The 26,445-nt window shown below is 43.8% G+C and overlaps 1 protein-coding gene across 7 annotated transcripts in view; it reads right to left on the reverse strand.

The window, feature by feature from the left end:
- Positions 1-653: 653 nt before the first annotated feature.
- The window catches only part of Fgfr2 (fibroblast growth factor receptor 2), a 98,613-nt gene continuing 72,821 nt past the window's right edge, over positions 654-26,445 (reverse strand). For 6 of the 7 annotated variants that reach the window (XM_051193147.1, XM_051193146.1, XM_051193145.1 and 3 more), the window contains 9 exons: positions 24,812-24,963; positions 21,728-21,849; positions 19,512-19,622; positions 17,585-17,775; positions 10,635-10,757; positions 9,546-9,616; positions 7,807-7,944; positions 5,989-6,094; positions 654-2,356 (listed from right to left, as the gene is read on the reverse strand). In XM_051193147.1, coding sequence (XP_051049104.1) covers positions 2,192-2,356; positions 5,989-6,094; positions 7,807-7,944; positions 9,546-9,616; positions 10,635-10,757; positions 17,585-17,775; positions 19,512-19,622; positions 21,728-21,849; positions 24,812-24,963 — 1,179 coding nt within the window. In that variant the 3' untranslated portion in view covers positions 654-2,191. Of the gene's footprint in view, positions 2,449-5,988; positions 6,095-7,806; positions 7,945-9,545; positions 9,617-10,634; positions 10,758-17,584; positions 17,776-19,511; positions 19,623-21,727; positions 21,850-24,811; positions 24,964-26,445 lie in introns of all 7 variants that reach the window. The other variant, XM_051193143.1, reaches the window with a different exon arrangement.

Below are 26,445 nucleotides of genomic sequence, written 5' to 3' on the forward strand. Positions count from 1 at the left end.
GGCTCATTACGTCACTCTACTAATAAGAAACCAAAGCACAGACCAAGACCAGATGCCATTCTCCGGTGTCTTGTGAAACCCTGGCTTCACCCATAACCCAAACACAGGAACAGCAGGACAGCACTGTTTAGTGACCCTCAACCCCACACGATTGCAATTCTCGTGAAGAAGCTTCTCCTAAGTAACTATAATGGAGCCTTCTAGGTCCTACATCCACATGCACAGACAAGCAAAACACTGGCTTCAGTTTTAGTGGCAGAAAGTAAACTGTCTCTCCATGCTCCACAAGGAAGGCAGCCTAGAAGGTTGCAGGTCCCGGGACCCAGACAATCTAAAGAATCTTGTGACTGATATCTCCTCGTCCTTACGTCCCCTTTATAGTCTCTCCCATGTCACTTTTCTGGGAAGTATAAAGGACCCAGGAAGGAACAATGTTTCTCTCTGTTGAGTGTCAGTAAGAAACCTAGACAGAGTTGAACCAACTTCTGATTTCCCCCTGATCAACCCATCTATCCCAGGCATTGCTGTTCCCAGGCAACCCTGGTAAGTCACCTCAGTACGAGGCCTTCCAGATTTGCCTTTTGTACATACACACCACCAAACACTCCATCAACAACTCCAAGCACAGGAAACCATTGGGTAAGACACAAATATTAAAAAAATAAGCTGCGTGACATTTATTTTGTCTTGTTAACATTAATATCTGTAGAAACATTTTTATTGTCAGTATAAAAATTAACAGGTTTTATTAAATACTTTCTCCAATTTCAAAACACATAAAATCAGTGTAATCTGCATTCAGGTCGCACGACTGTAGCAAAGTGAGTGGGGTGTATCCAAAGTAAAACACAATACTTGACTACGGAAATTAACAAGAACTGTTATCTTGTCGGATGTAGCTATTAGGCCAGATTTTTGGGTGAGGTCTTGTCAGACGAAGGCGGAAGCCAGTAGCAAACCCTTAAGAAGACAGAAGAAGCTCCCAAACTCTCATCAGAGTAACACTGGGCTTTTGATATTCTGAAGGAACAGAGTACCCGAAGGGTGTTTTGATGCTGAAGATCCTGAAGTTGTTGTTGAAACTCACGGAGAAGTGAGGCTAATACGATGGATTGTAACTCAGGCAGAAGGCCAGCTGCCAGACAGAACCCACTCTGCTATCATTCCAATGGAAGTCTGTCCCCAGACAGTGGATTAAGGCATCTTGGGATGAGGGTGCTGGTACCATTTGATTTGGGAAGCATGGTTTAACGTTACACTGGGGTGACAGAGTTTAACAGGTTCCTTGTAAGTGGGCATTGAGGTGTCTAAACATAGTTATCGGACAGCAGCATTGAAACACAGACAAATCAAACACATCATTTCCCCCCAAATTAGTCATCTATCGTAAATATTTCTCTTCTCAAAGGATCCAATAACCAGTTAAGTCCAAGCATGGATTAACTAGTCCTCTGTGCTGCCTGCATAGAAATGCCACTTAAATTACAAAAAAAAAAAAAAAAAAAAAAACCCAAAAAAAAACAAAACAAAAACCACTATAAATGATTAATCATTTCGTATATTACCAATTGGTTAATAAATTAATGTGACACCATTTTCCCTGAAAGCAAAAGTATTTTTCCCACCTCTGCTCGGTGAAAATTAAGAAATTCTAAGAACAGTATTTAGCAAATATCTATTTAAAAAAAAAAAAAAGAAAGACCAATTTTCTAGGTGCATCAGGACATCCATTTAAAATCAATACAAAAAATAATTCCTTGTAAATATATAATATATATTTATACATAATTTGAATATATTTACATACATCCAGCACCTATATACTGCATTTGTGCTCTGTAAGTATGTGCTGACATATATTTTCTCCAATTATTACAAAATTAACAAGGAAGGCAGAACACGTGTCTGCCTTGAGTCCGACTGGGGCACAATCCAGTACACATAGTGGGTCAGAGAGGGTAGTGTGATGGCTTGCGGCTGTCCACTTATCAGGAAACATTCTCCCTGTTCTGGGAAGGTGACATGCTTCCAACTGTATAAATCTTTACACATGTGCCAAATAACGCTTCCCATTATTTACTCCTCTGGTCCATATGTACAAGTTGACACACACTCTGGAGGCACAGCCTCTCTGCTCAGTGTAAGTAGGTTCCTGGTTCCTGTCCCACGTGGGACAGGAAGACATGTTCGCTCATGTTTTAACACTGCCATTTACGTGTGGATACTGAGGCAGGCAGGGTTCATAAGGCATGGGGTCTGGAGAGAACACAGAATCGTCCCCTGAAGAACAAGAGCTCCTTGTGTCGGGGTAACTAGGAGAATACTGTTCGAGAGGCTGAGTGAGGTCCAAGTATTCCTGTAAGAAGGGAAGAGAGACGTTTTATTTCATCTTGCATCAGGATAACAAGGTGAATACGGTTCGAGAGGCTGAGTGAGGTCCAAGTATTCCTGCAAGAAGGGAAGAGAAGAATCTCATTTCAAACAGAAGCCTCTGAGTCATTTCCATCAGACTTGAGAAAGGACAAGGAACTCCTCCCTCTCCCTCCCTCAGGAAGGATTTGAGAGGCCCACCTCATCCCAGCCCACTGCACAAAGACTTCCCGGAGACCTCAGCTCCATTCCTTCCAGGCTGCCCAGAACTCTTCTCTTATAACATGGCATCAGTAAACCATCAGTAAGTGATAGATGATAAAAACACAGTGAACTTCTTGTTGGTGCTGGGCAGTCAGCCCTGCCCACAGGACCTAGGTGACCCTCGTCATGATAGCTCCTGCTTGGAGCTTAAGGCCCAATGAAGTAGAAACACAACAGGACTCCTTTAAATAGCCAAGCCATGAATATGTATTTTCTGAATTATGTTCTACAGTTGTCGTTTCTAGGACCATTTTTAAGGGAAAGGCGTCTCCACTCATTGCATAATTTAACAGATGTAATTCATTACTCTCAGAAGCTCTCAGAGTTAACAACATAAACAGGTTGGGGGAAGGCTTGGATGCCCTCGTGAATGTTAAATCCATAATGGGCTGCTAAATGAAAGTCTAGGAATGGAAGATTTCAGGCTTGAAAAAACTGAGTTTGTGAAGTTTCTCTGCTCCCCAAGCATCCCTCACTGCTGCCTCTAGACCACTCAGAACTACCCTGGGCAGGGTGTGAGCTCTTGTATGTTTCTGATTGGCCCATGTTTGTTCATAGGTAGTAGAAAAATTAAATCAAAGTCATATCTTATGGCACCCAATGACATGAAATGATATAAAATCACATGAAATAATGTACAGTTCCCAGTTTCAGAGTCCATAAAGTTGTAGCGGAAGGCAGGCATTCATTTATTAACATAGAGTTGGGGTTGTTTTCATGCTAGGACAGCAGAGTTTCGACGGAGACCATATGGCCTCAAAGCTGAAAATGTTTACTCTCTGGCCCTTACAGAGAGTACTGGACAAGCCTGGTTGGAAACTAGGAAAATATTTCTGTGTCTGTTTCTCAATATGTCTCTGTCTGTCTCTCAGTGTGTCTCTGTATCTGTCTATCTGTATGTGTGTGTGTCCTTCCTTCCTTCCTTCCTTCCTTCCTTCCTTCCTTCCTTCCTTCCTTCCTTCCTTCCTCTCTGTTTTGAGACAGAGTCTCAAGTATTCCAGGCTGGCCAGCCTGTTATGTGGCTAAAGATGCCCTTCATCATCTAATCCTCCGGCATCTGCCTCCCCCAGTGCTGGGATCTTAGGTGTACACAATCATGCTAGGTTTACATAGTGCTGGGGGATGGAACCCAGGGCTGTGTGCACACTAAGCAAGCACTTGTATCAACTGAGTTACATTCCCAGCCCCTGAAAAGATTTCTAAACAGGGGCCTTTCTTTTCTCACTGCCTAATGGCACTGGCACAATAGGGTGGCTTTGCTTACATACCCAGAAGCCAGCAACTCCTCTGTGACATGTGGTTTTGCTGAGGGGGGCAAAAAGCACAGACTACAGCATAAACAGCCCCAGTGTTATCAGCAGAGAGTCCATGGAATGTTGGCGACCATACAGTTTAAAAGACAAAAACCACTATAATTCATCACCAGGGTTGGCAAGAGAAAGGGTCGCCATCCAAGAAGGGGGATGTGTCGGCTCCAACAGCATCAGCATTAACCGCACCGCCAGAAACAAACACGCCCACCACATCAAAAGAGGACTTTTTGCTTACAATGATAAAAATGAAATTTTGTCCTAAACGGAACCATTTTTCTTGAGCATGTGGTAATGATTTTAAGAAGGGAAGAAACTTCGATTTTTATATCCGTTAGACAATATGGCATTCTGCTCTCTTATTTTAGGATACATACACATATGAAGTTCAGTAGAAATGGGTCCCTCTTTAAACATAAACATATCAATGTGTAACACTGAGTCAGGGTCCGGGATCATTAAATGAAAACCTCAGTGCCCTTCCCAGTTCTAAATGAAGCTGTAACTTTCAGATCTGATGGGGAAGGCGGGGGTGGTGGTGGTGGATATCACTGGATTCCAAGCCTAAGGTTAAAGGAACTGAGGCTAGAAACAACAATTTTGGCAGGAGAAGAAAGTTGGCTCCCCCCCCCCCCAACTACTCCTTTCCTTTCAACTTCCGAAGGTCAGCTGTGTTCATTTACATGCAAGCTTCCCCTTTGTCCAGCACAAGCCATAGCCAAGAGCACAGGATAAAATTGCCGCATTGAGTCTTTATATCTCTATATTCAACTGTTTTTCTTTTTATCATTCTATTTTTTTTTAAATTAGAAACTAACTGTATTCTTTCCTTTTAAGTATTTAGGAGATTTTAAAACTTTTTTTTAATTGTTGTGAAAACAATTAAAAAATCAACCTTTTTTTTTTCATGAGGGAATATTACTTGGCACATTCAGGGAATATCTTAAAATTCAATTATAATTTCTGGCAGGTGGTTTCCTTGATCAGATTTTTTTGTGCATAGAATATTCTTTCTAAAACATTAAAGGTCATTCGGTTTATGTTAAAGCCAGAATCATGTCTATATTTAGACAAAAACAGCATCATTGGTTGGCATAAATTACAAATACAAAAACTGAAAAATTCTGTGTGTATTGGCATATGCGTGGGTGTACATGCATGTGAAGGCCTTTTTTGATGGGACAGGATCTCTCCTTGGAACTTGAAGTTTGCCCATGAGGTTAGATTAGCTGACCATTCTGCCTCCCCAGTGCTGGGATCACAAGAGAACAGCATCACGCCAGGTTCTGGGTGTAAGTGCCATGCTTGTGTGTGGATCACTCTATTGACAACTAGCTATACCCCACACACACACAACTCCATCCCTAGGATAAATACCTTAACTACAGGCACCAACTGTCAACTTAAAAATCCTGTAAATCACTCATAACAGAATTATGTAATGTAACTCATACATGATATGTGTAACACACATGTCACCCAAAGAGGTCCAAGCCACGTGCCTTTCTAGACAGGCTCACACAGGGCAGGACCACATGGAGACAATAGAATCTCGTTGCCTTTCATTAGCTGGTCAGCCCCTGAGCACCGGCAGCATTCACACTAACTACCAGGACACAGAATCCTGGGCTCGTGTTACATGCTAGTGCCTTCCCACGCACACCAAAATACTACCACAAAACAGTCCCACCTCTTCCTTTCTACACACACACACACACACACACACACACTGGGACACAGCACCAACTGTTGCCATGAGGGCAACTCAGGAGGGTCTCAGCCTCCAGCCTCATGAGTCAGAATTCCCAAAATTCAGTTCTGAGGGGAAAAACCCAAAGAAACAAAACAAAACAAAACAAAACAAACAAAGAAACAAACAAACAAACAAAAAAAAAACACCCAAATGAAAAGGAACATACAGCTTAACTCCACATGATCCCTGCACAAAAACAATAAAGCCACCACCAACTCCGACAGGGGAGTTTGCATTTAACAAACAGGCATCTCCTGAGGCAAGACCAGGCTTCTGGAAGGAAGCTTTTACCTCATTGGTTGTGAGAGTTAGAATCCGATCCAAGTCTTCTACCAACTGCTTGAATGTGGGTCTCTGTGAGGGCACAGCATGCCAACAATCCCTCATCATCATATACCTAGGAAGAAGGGTTTCTCTGGTGAGCTGATGTCATTAAACAACTGGATACACAGATGTGGATGGTTTTAACAGGTGGCATGGAGACATCACCTAAATAACAAAATATAACTACCTACACAAGCAGTAACATTACAGAAACTTTTCTACAACCCAGAGTGCTTTAGGAGGGCGACTCTGCATTCCAAATAGGGACCTCTGTGACAGTGTGACCTACCATGACGTTGTGGCACTTTCCTGTCCTGCCTGAACTACACCAGGTTTTTTTTGTTGTTGTTGTTGTTTTTTTTTTGGGGGGGGGTGTTTAAGTCTATTGACAAAAGTTCCTCAGTTTAAATATATATATATATATTCAGAAACCACAACTTGAAGGTTTATACAAACTAATCTGCCACCACAGAGCTTTGAGCGAACTTCCTGATTAACTCTTGGATAGTCCAAGCTTCCCACCTTATCTTGATTATGAGTTTCGACAGACCCTCTTATGTTAGAAAGAGCAACAGGAACACAGGCACACAATAAATGCCTTTATATAATACTCTATAAAAAGTGGCCATTCATCAGCCCTCCACTGTACACCACAAAGTGCTGGTTGGGATTACTATTCTGAAATCCCCATGAAGGAGCACATAATAGATGGCAGTCTCTGGAACAATCGCTTTCTTAGTTTGCCCCAGAGGAGGGGCAGAACCTCACTGCACAAGGCACGAGTCATTAACACAGCACAATTTTACTTACAGTGCAAGGAAAGTTTCTAGAAACCAGCTCATACTTTCATAAGCAGAAATGGTACCCTAAATATGGTACCAGGATAAACTTTGGGTTCTCTGCTTTAAAATATGGGTATCCAAACACACTAGTCCATTTCTTTCCTTCTCTATTTGTCTGTGTGCATGTGCACACATTTGGAGGTCATAGGACAACCTGAATATTGTTCCTCAGAAACCATCCACTTTTATTATTTGAGATAGGATCTCTCACTGAGCCCTGGAGGTTTGTGGCTTGAGGCTAGACTGGTTGGCTAGCAAGTCCCTAGGATGTTCCTGTCTCCCTCCACCTCTGCAGTCTTTGGGATTACAAGTGCATAAACCACGGTACCCAGATTTTTATGTGGGTGTTGGCAATGAACTCTGGTCCTCAATCTTGTGTGGCAAGCACTTTACCAAATGACTAACTCCTTGTCCCCATCACTTTTTAAAAAATAATGTATTTTCATTTTATTTTATTTAGAAAGGGTCTTCTGCAGCCAAGGCTGGCCTCAACCGTATTAGAACCTCCCTGCTCCAGCCACCATGCTGAGTTGTCATGACAATTATCAGTGACTAAAGGTGCCTTGGAAAGAGTGCTTTTCCTACTTGGCATTGCTGGTGCTGTGAAAACCTTGTACATTCTATAGGGGCAGCCCTGTGGCATTCTTGCTTGATATCTGACCTACAAGTGTTCATGTCACTGCGTGGCACAGCACACTCCTTCCCATGGACATCCAGATTTAAGGTCCACTCCATACACTTTGGAAGATTGTTCTTTCTTTTGGACAAGCCATAGTTGTCTATCTCAGTGCTGGGGTTGAGCCTAGGCAGCCTCAGTGACTCACGACTCTTCTTGCTAGAATGTGTTTAGAAAATGGGGCCCTGAGGAACCCAGGACATGTCTGGAGAAACAGGATAGATGTGAGCCTACTACTTTGTCAGCAGGGGTGGCCATAGTCCTTACAGCTCATTGGTGCAGTTGGCAGGCTTGTCCATCCTGTGTCCCTCCTTGAGCAGCTTAAAAAGTTCCTCCACAGGAATCCCTGGGTAGGGCGAGCCCCCTAAAGTGAAGATCTCCCACATTAACACCCCAAAAGACCAGCTGCAAAGTAAAAAACACAGCATTAGTAATGTGCCCGGATCGCAGAAACCTAAACATGTCAGTTAAAAAAATAAACACCCACTCGCTTCTAACATCCATAGATAAATGAGCCCTCCAGCAATCCATCCTACATGCCCTTTCCTGACCCCCCAGGAGCCTCCCTAAATGAGGACAGCATGTGAATGGTCTGATGGAATTTTCCATTAATTGACAAAGAGCCACACCACTGTCTCTTAAGGTTCTTTGTCTTTTATGTGGTGCTAACTAATGTGGGAGGTCTAGACTCCTCGACTTCAGGCTTCTTCTGTCTAAATCACCCATCTCCCTTTGTGGCTGACACAAGAACGTGGATCTACAGAGGACAGCATAAGGCCAAAAAGCTGACTCTGTCAGAGGAAGCCTATCCCAGATGGCTGGTGGAGCCCTGTAGGGCAAAGATTCTGTGACTTAAGAGTGACGCCAAGGGAGTCAGCACAGGGCTGGGCTTAGCGAGGAAGAATTCCATGCCCCCAGAAGAGGCTCAGCCAACAGAAAGTGAGAAGACCTCACAGGGCGCTGTTTATTCTCAGATAACCACATTTGGATCTCCCCAACCTACTTTGGAGGACTCAAGGCTGGGAGACAAGCAAGCAGAGAATAGCAGGTTGCTTGTGTCCTGCAGCTGTGGAAACTCATGCATCCTGACTCTAGAAGGTCAGTTTCAACACTGAAACTGTCCCTGCTTTTCTACCAAGCATGAGCAGGGGCCACAGTATTGGAGGGGGAGACACTAGTTCAGAGCCTCAGTATATTCATCTACCAATAAAAACTACTACTCCTTCCCTTTGGGAAGGCTGATGGGACCAAGCAAAACCTTTGTCCTAAGGAGTAATTACAAAGCCATAAAAACTTTTAAAAAGGCAGTGGGGGGCATCTTTTACCCCTTTCCTCCCAGTAACATCTTTCAGCTAAATTTCCCAATCTACAATATCAGTTGGAGCCTGGCTCTAACAGTAGTTTAAATGAGTCATCAGAGAAATATTATGTAATTTCTACTGTATTTTTAGAATGTTATCAGAGGCTAAGACAAGACTTAAAAACTTATAATAAGCACACTGAGCAGATGTGGTGATAATACAAACTGACCATGCCTCATCCAGCACTAAGGACAAGCCTGGGCCAGAGAAGAATCACAGTCCCCTAACCAGGAAAGGCTTCAGGGTCTTCTCTCCTCCCATTTTTATAAAGATCGGTTCACACTACATATCCCTGGCTAGCCTTGGAGTTGCTACATGTAGTCTAGGTTGGTCTTGAACTTGTGACTCTTCTGAATGCCCAGCTAAGAGTGAAGAGCGTGCCACCCACTTGACAAATGAGACAGAGTGTGGTGTGAGCATCTGCCATCCATCCGTAATGGGGCACAGTGCTTCCACTGTGGCAGGAGGAGGATGGTGCCCCCCACCTCCCAAAGGCAGGCAGATCAGTAACTAAGCCCTGGGTACCAATCTACCAAGAGCTCATGCCATCTGAGATCCCTGACTCCTATGCGTGCTATGAACATGTGGAAGCTAAGTATTTCTGCAACTCCACCCATATAAGAACCAAGGACAGAGGTTACTTACACATCACTCTGATGAGTGTAAACTCTATCAAAGAGGGCTTCGGGAGCCATCCACTTGACTGGAAGTCGCCCCTGTAAGAAAATATAGAAACCCCTGGGTTTTACAAGAGTAGTGCAGAAGGCCCAACATGGCCATACCCTATGTAAGAAAACTCTCATTTTTGTAGCCCAGACAAGCCTACAACTTACAATTTACCCATGGTAGGCTCAAACTCTTGGCAGTCCTCTGCCTCAGCTTTTGAGCTCCCACACCTAGCTTCCTAATGCTGTCAAAATTTAAAATAAAGGACTTAAGAACTACATCAGTTGGTCAGGTCCTGTAGGGGCTTCCTATATGTGTGGAAGGATATGCTGAGCTTAGGAGAAAGTCTGTATATTTGCTGGAATATAGAGGAGGTTACTACAAACAGACAAACAAACCAAGGTCCCAGATCAAGTCAGGACTTCCTGGCTGGTTCCAAGAACTGGGTCTGAAAAGTAGGTTTAGGCTCCTGTCTCTTCCTCATTTTCCTAGTGTAGTGTGTCTTGAATTTGGGCTCCAAGCCTGAGCACCCATCTAGCACCCAGTAGTAGGTATCCCATGCTCCCTCACATGCCACTCCAAGGTATTCATCTAAACCCCTGAGTGGAGAGAGAACTTTCTAATGGGTTTTATCAGTTTACTACTAAGGGCAGAAATAAGCCCCAAACCCCACACATAATGACTAAGATGCATTTCTTTGTATTCTCATTATCATCTGTCTTCCTAGCACATAGCTATATCCTAGTCAGCCTCTGGACAAAATAGAACCCAGCAAACTTCCAAGCTCTAGTCTTTGCTTTGAGAGCTGAGCCATCTTGCCAACCCTATTATGAAGGTTCCCAAGAGAGCCATACAAACATTTGGAGGTTATTGATTGTTATCCTGTATAAAAGAGTGCTCCATACATACCAAACCTATCTCAGATGTAGCTTAAATTGGCTGATGGAGAGTTAAGCAAAACAACAGAATGCAGTGTGGAGAAAAGCCCCCATAGTTCTCCCACTGATAAACTTGGGTCATTCTGTAACCTTCCCTACCCTGCTCCCCAGTGTTACATCACACACTCACATTTGTGGTCTTTTTGTAATAGTCTATGTTGTTGATATCCCTGGCCAAGCCAAAGTCTGCTATCTTCATCACATTGTTTTCTGTTACCAACACGTTTCTGGCTGCCAAATCTCGGTGGATACACTGCAATCGAGGAAGAAGGGAGAGAAATAATCCCAGTGTGTTTTAAGAATCAAAAGAAAAATAGGCTTTTAAAATAAAAATGCAAGGCAGAAAAACACACCTCAAATCATAAACTGGGTACAGAATACTATAAGAGCAATACTGGGCTCTAAAGTCAACAGGCTAACTAGCATAGTCAAGAGCCCCAAACATGACACCACAATCACTCATTCTAATTTAAATAAACAAACAAAGTTCTTAGTCATCTTAGAAAGTAAAGGTTGATTACATAAATGCATTCTCTTTTATCTGCAAGTGCCCCACAACACCAGGGTATCTCTTGCAGCTTCACACAAACTTGACAATAGATACCATTTGAAAATCTTTGAGTTCAACACTTGCTTTCTCCAGTCTGCTAAAGCCCAACTTTCAGATGACTGGGTTAAAGGCCATCTTCTTCATCTCCTTGTCCCTTCTCTGATAATGTGACCTCATGTCCTACAAACACTTGGTCTCAGTAAGGTCTAGTTCTGTCATTTCTGCCTTCTTTCCCACTCTTGCCTCTAGGCTATATGAGGACCCTCCTCGCTGTTAGACCCAACTCTAATTACCCACTTTTTCCCTCTCTGCAGCTGGACACTGTAGATGCCTGTTTCTAGAAATGGTGTCTTTATTGCAGCCTCTACCACCTTCATTCTCTTGCTTCACTCTCACAGACTCTTGACCGACTCTCCTCTTCCCCTGGCCCTCAAAAGCAAAGAAACTGCTATACGCCGTTTGTGTGTTTCTTCTATCTGTTGCAAACCTCTATCACTATCCTGGCCTCTACTGAGACTGGAGGACTCATTGTCAAGTCATTCTGGGATATTTCCAGACAGTAATGCCCTCTTGACATCTCAAAGTCAATGTTTCTACTCCCCTGACTCCTATCCTGTTTGGTCCCTAAATAGGAAGATTCACACTCTACACTCAAGTCCTGATCAATCTAGCTTAAAGGTGTCCTCAAAGTCTGTCTTTCAGTGCTCATCTCTTAGGCTAGGCTGTAGTCACTGCCCTTCCTCTGTAGACTGCTACACTGACTGTCCAAAGGCTTTCTGGATTCCCCTGTTACATTGCATATACTATGTGCTTCAGACACTATGTCCTTTCCTGGCTCACCGCCCAGCCATTGCCCATCTATCCACATTCTCAGTGCAGTCCGTTACAATGGCCAGCCTGTGCAGGGGCTAAACTGTGTTTGCACATACAACAGGACCTGGCACTTCTGTGCTTGTTAGGATACATCTAATGGGAGATTGCATTGTCCCAACATGAACCACAGTCTCAGGAAGGTCTGGTCACTATTTTTTTTTTTTTTTTTAAACAAAGGACAGACCTTTCAAAGCTATTGTGTTAGATACATGGTAAATAGGACCCCTGGTCACCCACTTCTATTTTTAGAAGAGGTGTGATACAAAGAGGCAAGCATCACCCTCAAACACCTTTCTATAGGTCACGGATCGAGGTTAACGATCACATGAAGTGGAGAGGCTTGGTGTACTGGATGAACAAACTGGGAATGACCTACTGTTAGCTCTCTATGAAATAAATGACCACATAAAAATGGAACATGCCTACGGCTCTGAAACATGAATAGGGAATTATTTTAACTCTGCCCTCACTCATGCCTAAGCATCCCCTGTGTTCACTTGCATGTGTGGGTGGGCCAAGATCAGAGATGAGGAAGCAGGAAAGCCACCCAAGTCTGCATGTCCCCGGCCAGGCTACAAGTGGGAAATGTGAGAGCTCCCAGGGCTGCCTGCAGCCCTGCCTGGGCTGGAGTGCATCGCCGGTTTAGAGGCCTCTTCAAATTCAACTTCCAAGGCCCGGGCCAAGTTCTCCTGGTGGTGTGTGTGTTCCTGCTGACATGTGTTCTTGGGTTTGGCAAGCTGAGTGGTCAGAAGAATCTAGCTTCCCCTGCAGGGGGCTGTGACCACACATGGAGGCTCACCTGGGACAGAGAGGCTGCCATAGGCTACTGCTACCGTCTTGCTCGCTCTAAATCCCAGGGTGCTGGGAAACAAACACCAAGGACTAAACTTGAACCAGTGCTCAAGAAGAAAATAGCTAAAGGCAAACCAATTCCACGGCAGCACACAGAGGTCTGTGTTGTCCTCCAACCTGGAGTGCCTCCTGTCTACAGAATGAAGGCCCTAGGGAAGTTCCCCCACAGGAGCTTAAGGAAGGAAACCCGATAAGTCTGTGATGAAGACAGAGTGCTGGGCCACATGTCTCTTATCTAATTCCCACAGTAACCCATGAGATGTCATAGGTGGGGATGTGGAACTTGCTTTGAAATAAAACTTGCATCCTTGGACTAGAAATAGCAAGGATTTTTATAAATACTATAAGGTAAAAATACTTCCATTGCTATCTAGTTTACTATATATGCCATACTGTCTCTTTCCTTGTCTGACTCCACTTCCTACTCACAGAAAAATGACACTACCATGAGGTCAGGCATCTGAATATTCCCAGAGCTGGGCATACAGTCTGTTCCAGAAACTGCCTCTGGGTTGCTGTCAGAGATCTGCGGTACCAACAGTTACTTGTCTCCATTTACAAACTGTAACTCTGAGGCCCACCACTCCCCCACTTCCTTGTTGTTCTCATTCTAGAACTTTCTCTTCTTTTATAGAAGTGCTACCTTCTAAGGAAAGCATTCTTAAGATCTTCATCCAGCACCCTGCACACCTCTTCAGAGCCTTCATTGAGGATGGGCAGGAGCTAGAGATGTTAAGACAGCAAACCAGAAAAGCCATGTACAAGCATTTACCACAGACTCTTCTGCAAAGTGATGGACACAGCCACATAGGGTGACTAAGCACAGCCTGGGACAGAGACTATTGCTCTGCCTGGATCTATAGAGAATCAGGAAAACCCTGAGGTCATAGTGTGGCTGGCAGAGGCCCAGGGAACCCAGGTCTGGAACCAATCCTTTCCCTTTTAGCCCCTGGACATACAGGTCTCATCCCAGAAGAGAAGACAGTGACGCAAAGCATCCTTCCATGCCTAGCTATCTCTGGACCTTCCTCTATATAGGGATCCTGGACTATCTGTGATGGATAACCTTAAGTATTCACAATTTGCTTGATGCAGATGCTTGCTATGCTATGTCTCCCAGTTAGTGATGAGAGTAACTACAATGGTTATCATGTTATCTGTAAGGACAATTCTATTTCCCATTGCTTCTGCAACTCCCAAATATACTCATTCCTCTGCAAAGTTCATGTGGTAGCCCTTCCTCCACTGTACCTAGCAGCTGCAAACCAAGAAGTCTCAAGTCTACAACATTGGGGTAGCGAGGAACCATCACCAGTTCTGTGACCACATGACCAGTACACTCTTCTCCAGACTCTGAGCAGGGATACACAAATGACCTCAGCTTCAGCCCAGGAACCCTTTTTGTAGCACCCAAGAGTGACATCCTGGCCTCTCAGCCTCCCTCATTTCAGCACTCCCCCCCCCCCCAGTTCACTGCCATAATTGAAGTCACACCCTTTGACCTCCTAATGATGTACGGCCTCAGGGCTGGGCTTCAGCCCATGGCTTGCTGGTTGACACCTTCCCTTAACCAGCTCTCCAATGTGAGTTCTGCATTTCCTACTGAAATCACTTTCTGCCCTGCATCCCAACTCCCAGGTCTTCCTCGTTTTGGGAAGCATTCCGTTTCTCAAGTTGGATATCTGGAGCTGTCTTGATCACCCTCACCTAATCATCCCATTACATGACAGCAGAATGTGCCCAAATACCAATTACCAACTTCTTTCAGTGTCATCGGACCTCCAAAGAGGAACTCAGAATTTCCAATGCATCACCCAAGGGCATACTATAAAGCATACACCTGACCCTCGTACTCACCCCCCCCCATACCTTTGCACAGCCCCAAGGGCCAAGCCCAGGGTCCCTGCCTGGCACTGTATGGCCCTGAATGAGTAGGGCTTTATCATAATGTTTCAAGTTGGCTATCTACTTATTTTTATTTCACATTTACTGGCATTGTTCCCTACTGCTACTCATAACTCTTGCTTCAAGGTATCAAGGATGACACCCTTAGGACATCCAAGCCCAGAAAATAGTCATCTGGGGAATATGGAGGACAGAAGAAAAGGAAGAGGCTGTTCTCCTACCACCGCCTATGGCTGACTAGCTGGCCCAGACTTCCATGTGAAATTGTTCAAACATTTCAAGGTGAAATAGTGCCATGGCTGATCACATCTGCTAGGTTTGTTTATGAAGCTCATTCACTCACCTACACACACCAAAAACAAACACACATGTACACGCATACATGCATACACATATACCTGTATATACATAAATGCACGCACATACATACACACACAAAAATGCACACATGTACAAACACACAGGCACACAAACACTTGTGTGCAAGCATACAACCTGCTTGTTTTTATTGTTGATTGCTTTAGAAGTGAGATGCAAGCAACACAGTGACTTCACATCCTGGTTCCTCACCATTTCCTAATCCAAAACTCCAAAACATTTGCAGTGCTGACAGGATGCCGTGAGTGGAAAATTTCAGAATATAAATTTGTTTTATGTACAAAATCATTAAAAACTATGTAAAGGTACCTTTTGGCCATGTGAATATAGTTCATAGAAAACAGCTGATTTTTACAGACTTGGGCTTCATTTAGATCATGTCTTGTCACGTATAGACAAATATTGCAAAATCTCACCCTAAAACTCTAACTCTGGTGTTTTTAAAGATTTGGGTAAAGCGGGTGGGGGTAGGGGTGGTGCACACCTTTAATCCTAGCACTCAGGAGGCAGAGGCAGGCAGATCTCTGTGAGTTTGAGGCCAGCCTGGTCTACAGAGTAAGTTCCAAGACAGCCAAAGCTACACAGAGAAAACCCTGTCTTGAAAAAAAAAAAAAGGGGGGGGGGTGCTCAAGAGACAGCTCAGTGGTTAAGAGCACTAGCTGCTCTTCTATAGGAGCTGGGTTCAATTCCCAGCACCCACATGGCAGCTCATAGCTGTGTGACTCCAGCTCTAAGGGATCAGGCACCCTCATACAGATAAACATGCAGACAAAACACCAATGCACATAAAATAAGAAAAAAACAAAACAACAACAACAAAAAAGTTGGGTAAGAGATATCCCAATTATGCCTCCCCCATCTTAACACAATGCCATGGTTACCAGAGCCCAAATCCAACTTGAATGAACATAGTAATGTTATTTAAGATATAGTCCATGTTCAATTATCAGTCACTCAAACAGTAAAATCTGACCTTCACCTCCCACACCAGAGGGCCAGTCTAGGATTGTCACAACTCTGCATCTGGTTGTTTCATCTCTTTAGCCTGTTTAATCAAATCTATCTGTCTCTGCCTATGTGTGTGTCTCTCTCTGTCTCTGTCTCTGTATTTCATGTCATCCAGGCTGACTTCAATTAGCTGAAGAGGACCCTGAATTTCCAATCTCCCACCTCCACGTCCTGAGCGCTGGGACCATGGGTGTGTAGCACCGGGCCTGGTTTAAGTAATGCCGGAGATGGGGTTCAGGGCTTCACACATGCCAGGCAATAGCATTCCACTGACATCCCAGCTCCCCCAGCATTTTTTTAAACTAACATGACACAGATATTCTGGGAAGGTATCTTGTCAAATGTCCCACATTTTAGATAATGTCTGTTTCTTGATGCCAAAGATTTTCTCAGGGGCAACCCTCTCTCCACCATGTACACATACACATATACAAAATAAGAACTCAAAACTGTTCAAATTTGGCTTCTTAAAACCTCTATGTCAGGAGGTTTCATAATTGAAAAAAAAAATAAAAAAATATAAGCTCCATAAGCTGTAAATTTGGAAGAAAATAGAAAAAAAAATTGATAAAACAAAGCAAAGCAAAACTGATTGCACACGATAACTCTAAGCCATGTTCCCAGGTGATGGAGAGCAGTGTATCCCTGGAGTGCCTGCCACCTGCACCTCCAACACAGGTCACTCATTCATTCTTGACACTAGCAAGGCCCCTGAGGGAATCCAGATTTATGACCCTTCAAGTAGCCCAAGCTCCAAGTGACAGACAGAGGACCACTCTCCCCTACCCCCCCCCACACACACCCAGGGGATGCTTTTTGTCCTTGGCAACCTGAGGACTTAAGGACAATGGGACTGCAGCAAGCTCCATTCCAGGTAGGAGCCAGCCCATCTCTGCTCCCCAGCACCTTGTGCCCTACCTCTACATGTGGGATTGAGGAAGGGTGTCCTAGGTACTCGGAAATACCCATGAAAACACTGAGCACCTGCCTAACAGCTTCCAGAATAACTGGAATGCTTAGAGTTCCATTGTAAGTGGTTTGTTTGGAATGCCAACCATTTACCTCAGGGGACCTGGCCAACTTCTGACCACAGACTCACTGAAGGAGACAAAATAAACAGAAATCCCAGACTCTCGATGTCAAAACTACTCCTGTGCTCAACCTCCATTCTCAGATCATTTAATTCCACATCAAGCTGATCACTCCAAACGTAACACCCAAGTCCATGCTCCAAGCTCACTCCAAATGAAGCCAGATCAGCCCAGGAGCATCACACCTGCCCGGCCTCAGAGCAGAGTCCACGCCCCTGCAGTTGTTAGTTATGAGGTTGTGAGGTTGCTCTGGCCTTTCAAGAGTCCATTAAACTGGAATCTGAGTAACACCACAAACATTTTCCAGGTTGTACAAGACATGCAAGGACTTAATCGAGCAAATGAACACATCTGAGCTGCCCAGCTTCTGCAAAGACACTTAAATGGCTCTGCAACCAACCAAGCAGAATGGGAAGGACTCACTTTTTGGGAAGCCAAGTATTCCATGCCTCTAGCCAGCTGGTAGGTACAGGACACCAAGTCCTTGAAGGTCATCTGCTCCTCAGGAACTCGGTTAATGTCGTAGGAGTACTCCATGCCAGGTGGTCTCCGAGCTCGGAGGTATTCCCGGAGATTACCTTTCGAGGCATATTCAACTATGACGTAGAGTGGTCCTGTGACAGAGAGAAGAAGCTCCCTAAGGCAGCGAAGGCAGGAACTACCCTTGGGTGACTCAGCAAAGCTTTTCGTCACTTACAACCCACTGTAGTTTTGTAGTGCTTGTGAAGTGAACCCAGAACCTTGAACACATTAGATAAATGCTGGTTACATAGTCCATCACTCAGCAACAGCCCTAACTTTTTTTTTTAAGGTTTATCATGCAGAAGGCATGGACGAAAATAGACCCTTTTTTCCCTAACCTTCCCAAAATGATGACGAACAACATGATAACTGTCAAAGGTTTAAAGAGATAAAAGACGTAGCTATAGTAATTTTCTTGTCAGTGCCCTTCTTTCTCCCTCAGCCTTCCTAATGGTGCCAACCTTTCATTCAGTTCTTCATGTTGTGGTGACCCCAACTATAAAACTGTTTTCGTAACTACTTCATAACTGTAATTTTGTTACTATTATGAATCATAATGTAAATATCTGATATGCAGGATATCTGTGACCCCTGTGTGCACATACACATATATTTAAGTATAAGTAAATATTAAGTTTATAGGATGAAATAAAAGATGAAAATTTAGATGGCTTCAAATAGCCAGAGCACGGTATATACTCCAGGGCTAGAAAGAATGGTCCCCAGGCCACATCCTGAGTCATCACATTTTATTGTCACACAGCCATGCCCATTCATATCAGTATCATAATGGCTGATTTTCCAATTTAATGGTAGTGACAAGTAATTGTAACAGAGACCACAGGTCCATAAAAGTCTAAAATATCTACAATTGCCCTTTGGAGAAGAAGGTTCCAATCCCTACACACCTAAAGGAGATGCCACACAAGCATGAGTCTACTAATTACTGTCAAGTTGATTTCTAATGTGCCAGTAGGCATTCCTGGGAGCACCCAGGGAACCATTCCCCCGGGGGAGACCTTTCTTTCCTTCCACACTCTCTCTGTACAGCTATTCTTGAGAGCTCAGCCAACTGCTGCCTATAGCAAGACAGGATTCCCCAGCCCCCATTTTAAGGGAAGAACTTCTCAACCAAAGCATGCTGGTTTTACTTCAAGACATCTCTCTTGGCCCCTCACACAACAAAAGCATCAGAAGAAAGTCCTTCCCAAAACAGCCCCCATGCCCAACTTTTCACGCCCCACCCCCAACCAGGGGCCGCCACAAACCCGCTGTGCACCTGTGGCTGGTAACATCTTCCCAAGGGTAGAATAAAGTGACGTTTAAAAACATGTGCATGTGTACATATGCATATATTTGTTTGTATTTGTGTATGTGGGCACACATGCAAGTATGTGTGCATATGTGTGGCAGCCAGAAGATAGTCTTGTTTTTTAGATAGTGTCTCTCACTGACCAGGAACTCACTGAGCAGGCTAAACCAGGGGGTGGGGGAGGGGACAATGAATCCTGGGGTCCACTTTTCTCCATCTCCCCAGTACTAGGATCACAAGAGCTCACCTCTAAATATGGATTTGACAGGTCCTCATTTTTGCAAGGCTAGCCCTCTATTGACTGAAATATCTCTCCAGCTTCTACTTTCCTGTATTTTTGAGACTGGTGTCAAACTTGTGATCCTCCTTGGATAGGTGTGTACTGCGTGTCTGAAGGAGATATATGCCCTTAAAATGCCCTACAAACAGAAACCTGACAGCCCAGTTGTTTCTAGATAACATCTGCTGGCCAGTGGTGCAGTGTGTGGACAGAAAACACACCCTTCTCCTACTCACCATCCTGGGTGCAGGCCCCCAGGAGGTTGATGATGTTCTTATGTTTGCCAATCATCTTCATCATCTCCATCTCTGACACCAGATCAGAAAGGTCTTTCTCTGTGGCATCATCTAGGAACATGAAGTAGGTGTATCATAAATCAGTTGGTTTCTGCCAGGCTGTCATTCTTAGTCATCAAACTCATTTCTTAGAAAGCCATGGAGTTGAATTTTAGAACCAGAAACATTTCCCCATCTAATCAGCAAAGAGATAAAAGCTGAGGCAGGGGAGTGTCATGATCAGTACCAAAGAAGTCACATGGTCAAGAGTTGGGACCAAATCTAGGCCCCCAACACTAAGGCCAAGCCTTTTATAGCAAAGTTCTTGATCATGAACTAACCCTATTCTCTGATGTATTTTAGGAACCTTTACAGAATACACCAAACTTCCTGATGCTCCCCCCCCCCCGACCCCCCAACAACTCTAAGAATGATGGGAAGGAAACCATAGGAGGACCATTGGGAAGTACTATAAAATTTGTTTTTACAGAGAAAAAATTCCAAACATAATCTTTAGCTTATTCAAAGTTAGGCCCAGGAAGTAGCCCAGAAGGGCATCTGTAAATGTGTATGCATACAGAAAGTCTGAGTGAGCAAAAAGCCTTCTCAATAGCTCCAATTATCACCCTAAAAGAGAAGTACAAGCCATGTCTCACATGCATGGCAGAGACCCAGCACACATGGGCTCACAAGGCGCTTCAAATGAGAAGATGGACCATTTCCAGTGTGCTCTCCTTTAAGTTAACTCTTCTGCTATCACTTTGTTGTGTGTAGTGCTAGGACTCAAACCCAGTGCCATGAGCATGCCACTCAGACATTCTACCACTGAGCTAACTCAAATACAGAAAGGAAAAAAATCTGAGCTGAAAAAAAGAAAAGAGTAAGGGCTGAATCTGGCTTTAAAAATGAAATAAATAGGTCTATTGTAACCTACATGGAAAAGAAGGAAGGGAGGAGGGAATAGAGCAGCCAATAGACACACACTTAGCATGCTGCCTTCCCTAGACCTTGCCGTACTCTGGTTGTTACAAAGGATGCTGAGAAGGCTTTGGAGCCAATGTCCTCTGACCATGATGAAAAGGATGGTGAACAATCTTGTTTAAAGAGGGGGGCCAACCCTAAGCCCCCTTTTTGCAACAGCCCCAGGGGATCTCAAAACCAGGAGTCTATAGAAAACATTATGACACCTGGTCCTCCCTACCCCACAGTACCCAGCAGGTACCAAGGTCTGGTACCTAGATACTTGCAATCCCCTCCATGGTATCAACCTCCAAAACAAGGACCATCCCAGAGTTCCCTAGGGATCTCAGGTCAATAGTCAAAAAAACAAAATGAATGGTGTTCTGGCCCTTTCTTGTCTGCATGTTCTCAGCAGTGGGGGGATGTGGTAAGCATCCCACTAAAGAAAGAAATGGCTTAACTCCTGAGCATGGCAAAAATCCCAAACTTCCAAGACAGACATCTCTGCCCACAAGCGAGGGAAACACTGGGCACAAAATCTTTCTTTCTGAGATTCCCACAATAGGATTTATAAAGTGACCTTTCCCTTTAACTCTTCTTATAAAAGAATATCATGCAAGGAGAAGTTAACAGTTAAAAAATAATTTAGGCTCCTTGGGCATCAAGCTGGTTTGGAAAGGCTTTGTACAAACATTTGGCTCCCACCAAAAAAAAGGAGGGGAGGGGGGACATTTATATACTGGGGTTACTATTTCCATGTCCCTGAGATTCTGCATTAGAACCAAGCCTTTCTGTTCCTTTTCGGCTTCTAAAGACTCTTGAGCTCCACATTTTGACAGAATGTGGCTTTCTGTTTCCTGACCCTCCTTGTCCCACTCCAATACCTACCACTCCTTGTTTGTATGTTAAAATTTGGGTCCCAAATTTGCCTTATCAGTTCCCACCTAAGCCCCTGAGCCCACGAATACACAGGTGAGGAGAATCAACTCAGAGAACAACTGGACCCAGCAAGCTACCACTTGCTCATAAACTGGCTTTTCTTTTAAGTACACACAGCTCAAGGTAAATCCACTGTCTCAGATGCTCATTTATCCTGAAAGCCCCTCAACCTCCAGGTCAAGTATGTGCTCTCTGACCCCACATCATTGCAGAGTTCACGTGCCACAAAAGGAACACTCTTGATAAGGCCCGCCCTGCCCTCCCATCCACCCACTCACCTTTCAACATCTTCACTGCCACGGTGACTGCCTCCTTGGGTTTGTCTTTATCAATTCCCACTGCTTCAGCCATGACGACTTGCCCGAAACAACCTTCCCCCAGGGGTTTGCCCAGCGTCAGCCTAAATGTGTAAATAGGGGATTAGCACAGAGCCCCTGGCTGAGGGGCACGGTGAGGGAAATACCAGAACTAAATATAAAAAAAAAATCTTCCAGAGGCATGCATATGGAACCAATGAGACTTTGATGCACGCGCGGGGTATTTTCTTAGTGACGTTCTTCCAGAATGTCAATTACTGTTGGAGCAGCTATTAAATTTCACATTCGTGCTCTCGATTTATTTTCTTTTTCTTTATGGAAGGCGTCCTTGCTAGTGAGGTGGTCAGCTTCCCTGTGTGCCAACTGTGAGGAGCTTTTGGTCTTGAGCCAATTAAATATTTGTAATTTAAAATGTCGCAGAGGAAAACAAAAAAGTGAAAGGCTGCTCTTATTTTCTGTTCCTGTAAACTGGCAGCTTTCAAATCACTATTATGCAATAGCAGTAGATTTTATGGTTACACTGCTTGCCCAGATACATGGTAGGAATCACCTGCCAGTGCATTTCAAATAATACGTAGTTTCTTATTGAAAGCAACTTTTAGAAAACAAGCAGGATGTTTTTTGACACAAGTTTAGAAATTATTATACCACCCCAAATAAACAAGAAAATAGAAAGACAGTGGCACAAATTACACTTTTAAGCATAAAATTTCTGTGCGTGTCAGATAAAATAGCCTGACATTGTTCTAAGTGTTTCATGGAAATACTTTTGAGTGTTTTTTTTTAAAGATTTATTTTTAATTATGTGTGTATGTGTTTCTGAGGAGACTGTATGTAGAGATGAGTGTAGGCACCCATGGAATTACAGACCAGACTCTGGTCCTTTAGAAGAGCAGTACAGGCTCTTAACCAGGGAGATGCCTCTCCTGCTTGAGTGTGCGTCTTTTTTTTTTTTTTTTTTTTAAACATAAGCACAAGTATTGCGTTGTTTCACTATACAGCATTCACAGTAAGTACACATGTTTTCAAAAGCTCAAAAGGGAAAGAAAATGGAGGGTAGCACATGCTATGCTGAAGGCATCGCCTTGCAGTCCAGAAATAAAATTAAATCGAACATCTTGGCAGAAAATAAACATTTGCGTTGGAAAATGGTTAATTTATGTCCTATTGCCCCGCTACTACATGCATAACAAACCTCTCTTTGTGTGACTTCTGCCTCCACTCTAATAAACGGCTTCTAAATAGCCTTCATTCATTGGAAATCTGCTCCACCAACATTTGTGCTAAACACTGCTTGGAAATGCATAGCGCTCAGATTTTCCACACTTAGGTGAGGTCCCCCTCACCCCCACCCCCACACCCCTGAGTGCGAGCTGCTGGGCAACATAGACTTGCACTGTTGACTGGTGTCACAGGTGGCCAAAAATACAGACTCAACCTGAAAACTGCAAGTTTTTAACATACGAGCACAACTCCCCAATTCAGTCTTGTATACATTGGAATGTGCACATGAACCCAGCTCTTTATGTAATCAAGCATAGCTAGGCAGGGGTCAAGAGAAACATCTCTTCCTCTATCAAAAGCCTGTAGGTAAAGAAACCATTCTTTGTGTTTTCTCTGGTACCTCACCAGTAAAAATGTCCAATAAACATTCCCTGAACGAATGAAGGAATGTTCTTTTCACTGCAGTATACAAATAAACTGGAAATTATTTCTATTGACATAAACAGAGGGCTGCATAGACAGTTACTCAGCCCTCGGCTAGGATATATGTGACAATCTCTAAATTGTGAACCAAAGTACCTGGAATTGTGTGACTCAAAGACCCAAGTGAGGTCCAAGCTTCCCTCTCCTTTCAAATTAGAACTGGCCATCCAATCTAGGGAAATCTTATCTTTGTGTTCCTGAATGTCTGTACACACACACACACACACACACACACACACACACACACACACACAGAGTGAGTGTGTTAAACATACCACTAACATAATCTTAGGAAGGCACTGCAAATGTCAAGACAGGTGGGGGGCTAGTTGTTTTCAAGAAAGCTGAGAGTTTATTCCTCCATATCTGATTCAGAAACAGCCGATATTTCCACCTTTTGCTACTCTCAAGCTGTTTAGACTCTAATCCTACATGAAGGAAGGTGCCAGGTTTGGTCTCTACCTGAAGGGTAGAGACTGGTGGCCCACCCTCTGTACCATCAGCTCTGTTAAACTCACCATCTCACCATCTTACTGAAGTTTGCAGTTTAAAGGTTCCTGATTACCAAGATACAAGCGAAAATGAGAAATTCCAACAACCAAGACTTGTGCTCAGTCCCAGGAGGTGTAGACCATGACCCTCATTTTAAAGGCAAGAAATTCAGAGAACTGAGTGAATCTGTCAGGTCTGTCCAGTATTGGCTGGCAGAACTGGGATTCCAAATCAGCCCAGGCACAGACCAAATTAAATTACACAGAGTTGCACAGGCTGGGCCAAGAGACAAAACAACTCCTAGCAGTGACCATCAAGCCTGCATGGCAACCTTGTGCCTCAACACATAACTAGATACCTCTCTATCAACCAGTAAGCAAAAGTACTGTAGACCACAGAAGTCAGGTATCAGGTATAAGATTTGAAACTTTTCAGCCCAATATCACATTAGTAACCACTAAAAACAATACAAAACAAACAAAATCCTTAAGGCAATTTCTAGTAACCAGAAGTTGGAATGTCACCTTTGTTTTAGAGACTGCATTAACTCCACTTTTGTTCCATTTGACTAGGTTTGAATTGTCTAGAAACTCAAACAATGGTAACCATATGCCATCTCAATTGGCTACTAGGCAGAACTTTGTAGTTCTGCTTCAAAGGAGATACTTAAAAAAAAAAAAAATTAATTCTTCTTTCCAGAAGTGGGTTATTTAGAAATACAATCTCACTCCTGTTGACAATGTCAGAGTAAAACCTTTGCAGCTAAAGGCCATGAAAAGAAAATGTCAATCCAATATTTCCATTTACAGCTAAGAGTTCACTGGGGCTATGTGCACAAGTACTCACTTATCTCTGGGGAACTCCCACTTTGGATCCTCCGGCAACTCGTACTCAGAAACCCCTGCTAGCATTGGGGTATCTGCTGTGGAAGACAGGCGAGTTGTTATCCTCACCAGCGGAGTGTTGGAGTTCATGGAGGAGCTAGACTCAGCCGAAACCTGGATACAAAATGCAAAGAGGCAGATGTAATTCTGGCTCTACCTGAGGAGACTAGAAGTGAGCTGGGACCCAGCCAGAACATCAGTTCTTACAAAGAAAGGGGAAGAAACCAGGTTAAAAAAAAACAAAAACAAAAACAAACAAGAACAAAGAAAAATGAACCAAAACAAAAATATTTATAGAAGTTTAATTATAGTTTTTCTTCTTCTCATAATTTTTAAAGATGGCCACTTAAGAACGTACAGACAAACCCCATGGTTTCCTCACTGTCCTTTTGCCTTTCCTTGTTCGGGGCCTGGATGAGGAAGATCTCCTTAGCCCTGCTCAGACTTCAGATCAATGCCATGCCCCTGAGATTTGCTGACATGAAGGCTGGGCCCAAGCACAGAGTGCTGGCCAGGCATGAGCAAGCCCCTGGGTTCCATTTCCAGCACCATAAAATAAAAACAAATCCAAAACCACAAACACTGGGCAGATGAGTTCTTCCACTGAGTCTGCCTTAGCCTCCACAGTGTAAAAAGGGTACCTGAAGGAAAGAAAGAGGAGGGCATACATGGGAAGGGTAACTCGGCGGTCTTTCATTCAATGAAAGCCAAGGCCCAGGCATCAGAAGGTCATTCTTTATCTCTCCCCAGTCCTTCTGAAACTTGATGATGCAGACCATTTAGTGAAATGGGCTGGCTCTTGTCACTTTAGGTTCAGTAAGTGGGACAGTGGACAAGAGGTGAGGGAAAGACACCTTCTCTCAGAACCACATGGGAGGAAGGATTCTCTCCCACCTGGCAGCACACAGGGCTTCGCCAAGTTATTTTCTCATTTTCCTTGATCTGTATCGGCCTAGGTCAGACACAGTGTTTTTCTCTTAAACACACAGTCTCTAGTTGGCTGATTCCCAAGAAAGAAAATTTACACGGAGCCCACATGAAGGCTGTGCCTAGGTATGATGACACAGCCTTGGTCTGACTGTGGGCTGCTGGGCACTGCTTTATTCTATGCCATGACTGAGGCTTTGACCAAATACACATGGAATGTAAGGTTAGACAGGAACCATCCAGGCATCACAGCAAGCCACCCTGGCTTCTGTCGCACGCCTGATTGATGATCCCCATCTCCTCAATCTAACAGGCAAAGATGAAGCCAAAGGAACTTCACAGGTGGATCCCAAGGAACCCAAAGACCTACGCTCTTCCTAGAACTGTCCCATCTGGCACATCCTTCTACTCTTCAAAAATCCCAACCACCATTAATGGAAGTGAGAAAAGGCACCTGTGGTATTAAAATCAATGACGTTCAAGGTTATCTTTGGCCACATAGTGAGTTCAAGTCTCAAGAAACGAACAAACAAAAACACAAAGCCAAACAAAAACAAATATATTAAAATCAAGGAGTGAATTTTGATGTGAAATCCAATTATCATTTGAAATATACACGGGGATATTTCTGAACCTTCTGTGTTGTCTTTGGGGAAGGGGAAAGTTGAA

This window comes from Phodopus roborovskii, unplaced genomic scaffold (genome assembly GCF_943737965.1).
Source record: "Phodopus roborovskii unplaced genomic scaffold, PHOROB, whole genome shotgun sequence".
NCBI classification, from domain to species: domain Eukaryota; kingdom Metazoa; phylum Chordata; class Mammalia; order Rodentia; family Cricetidae; genus Phodopus; species Phodopus roborovskii.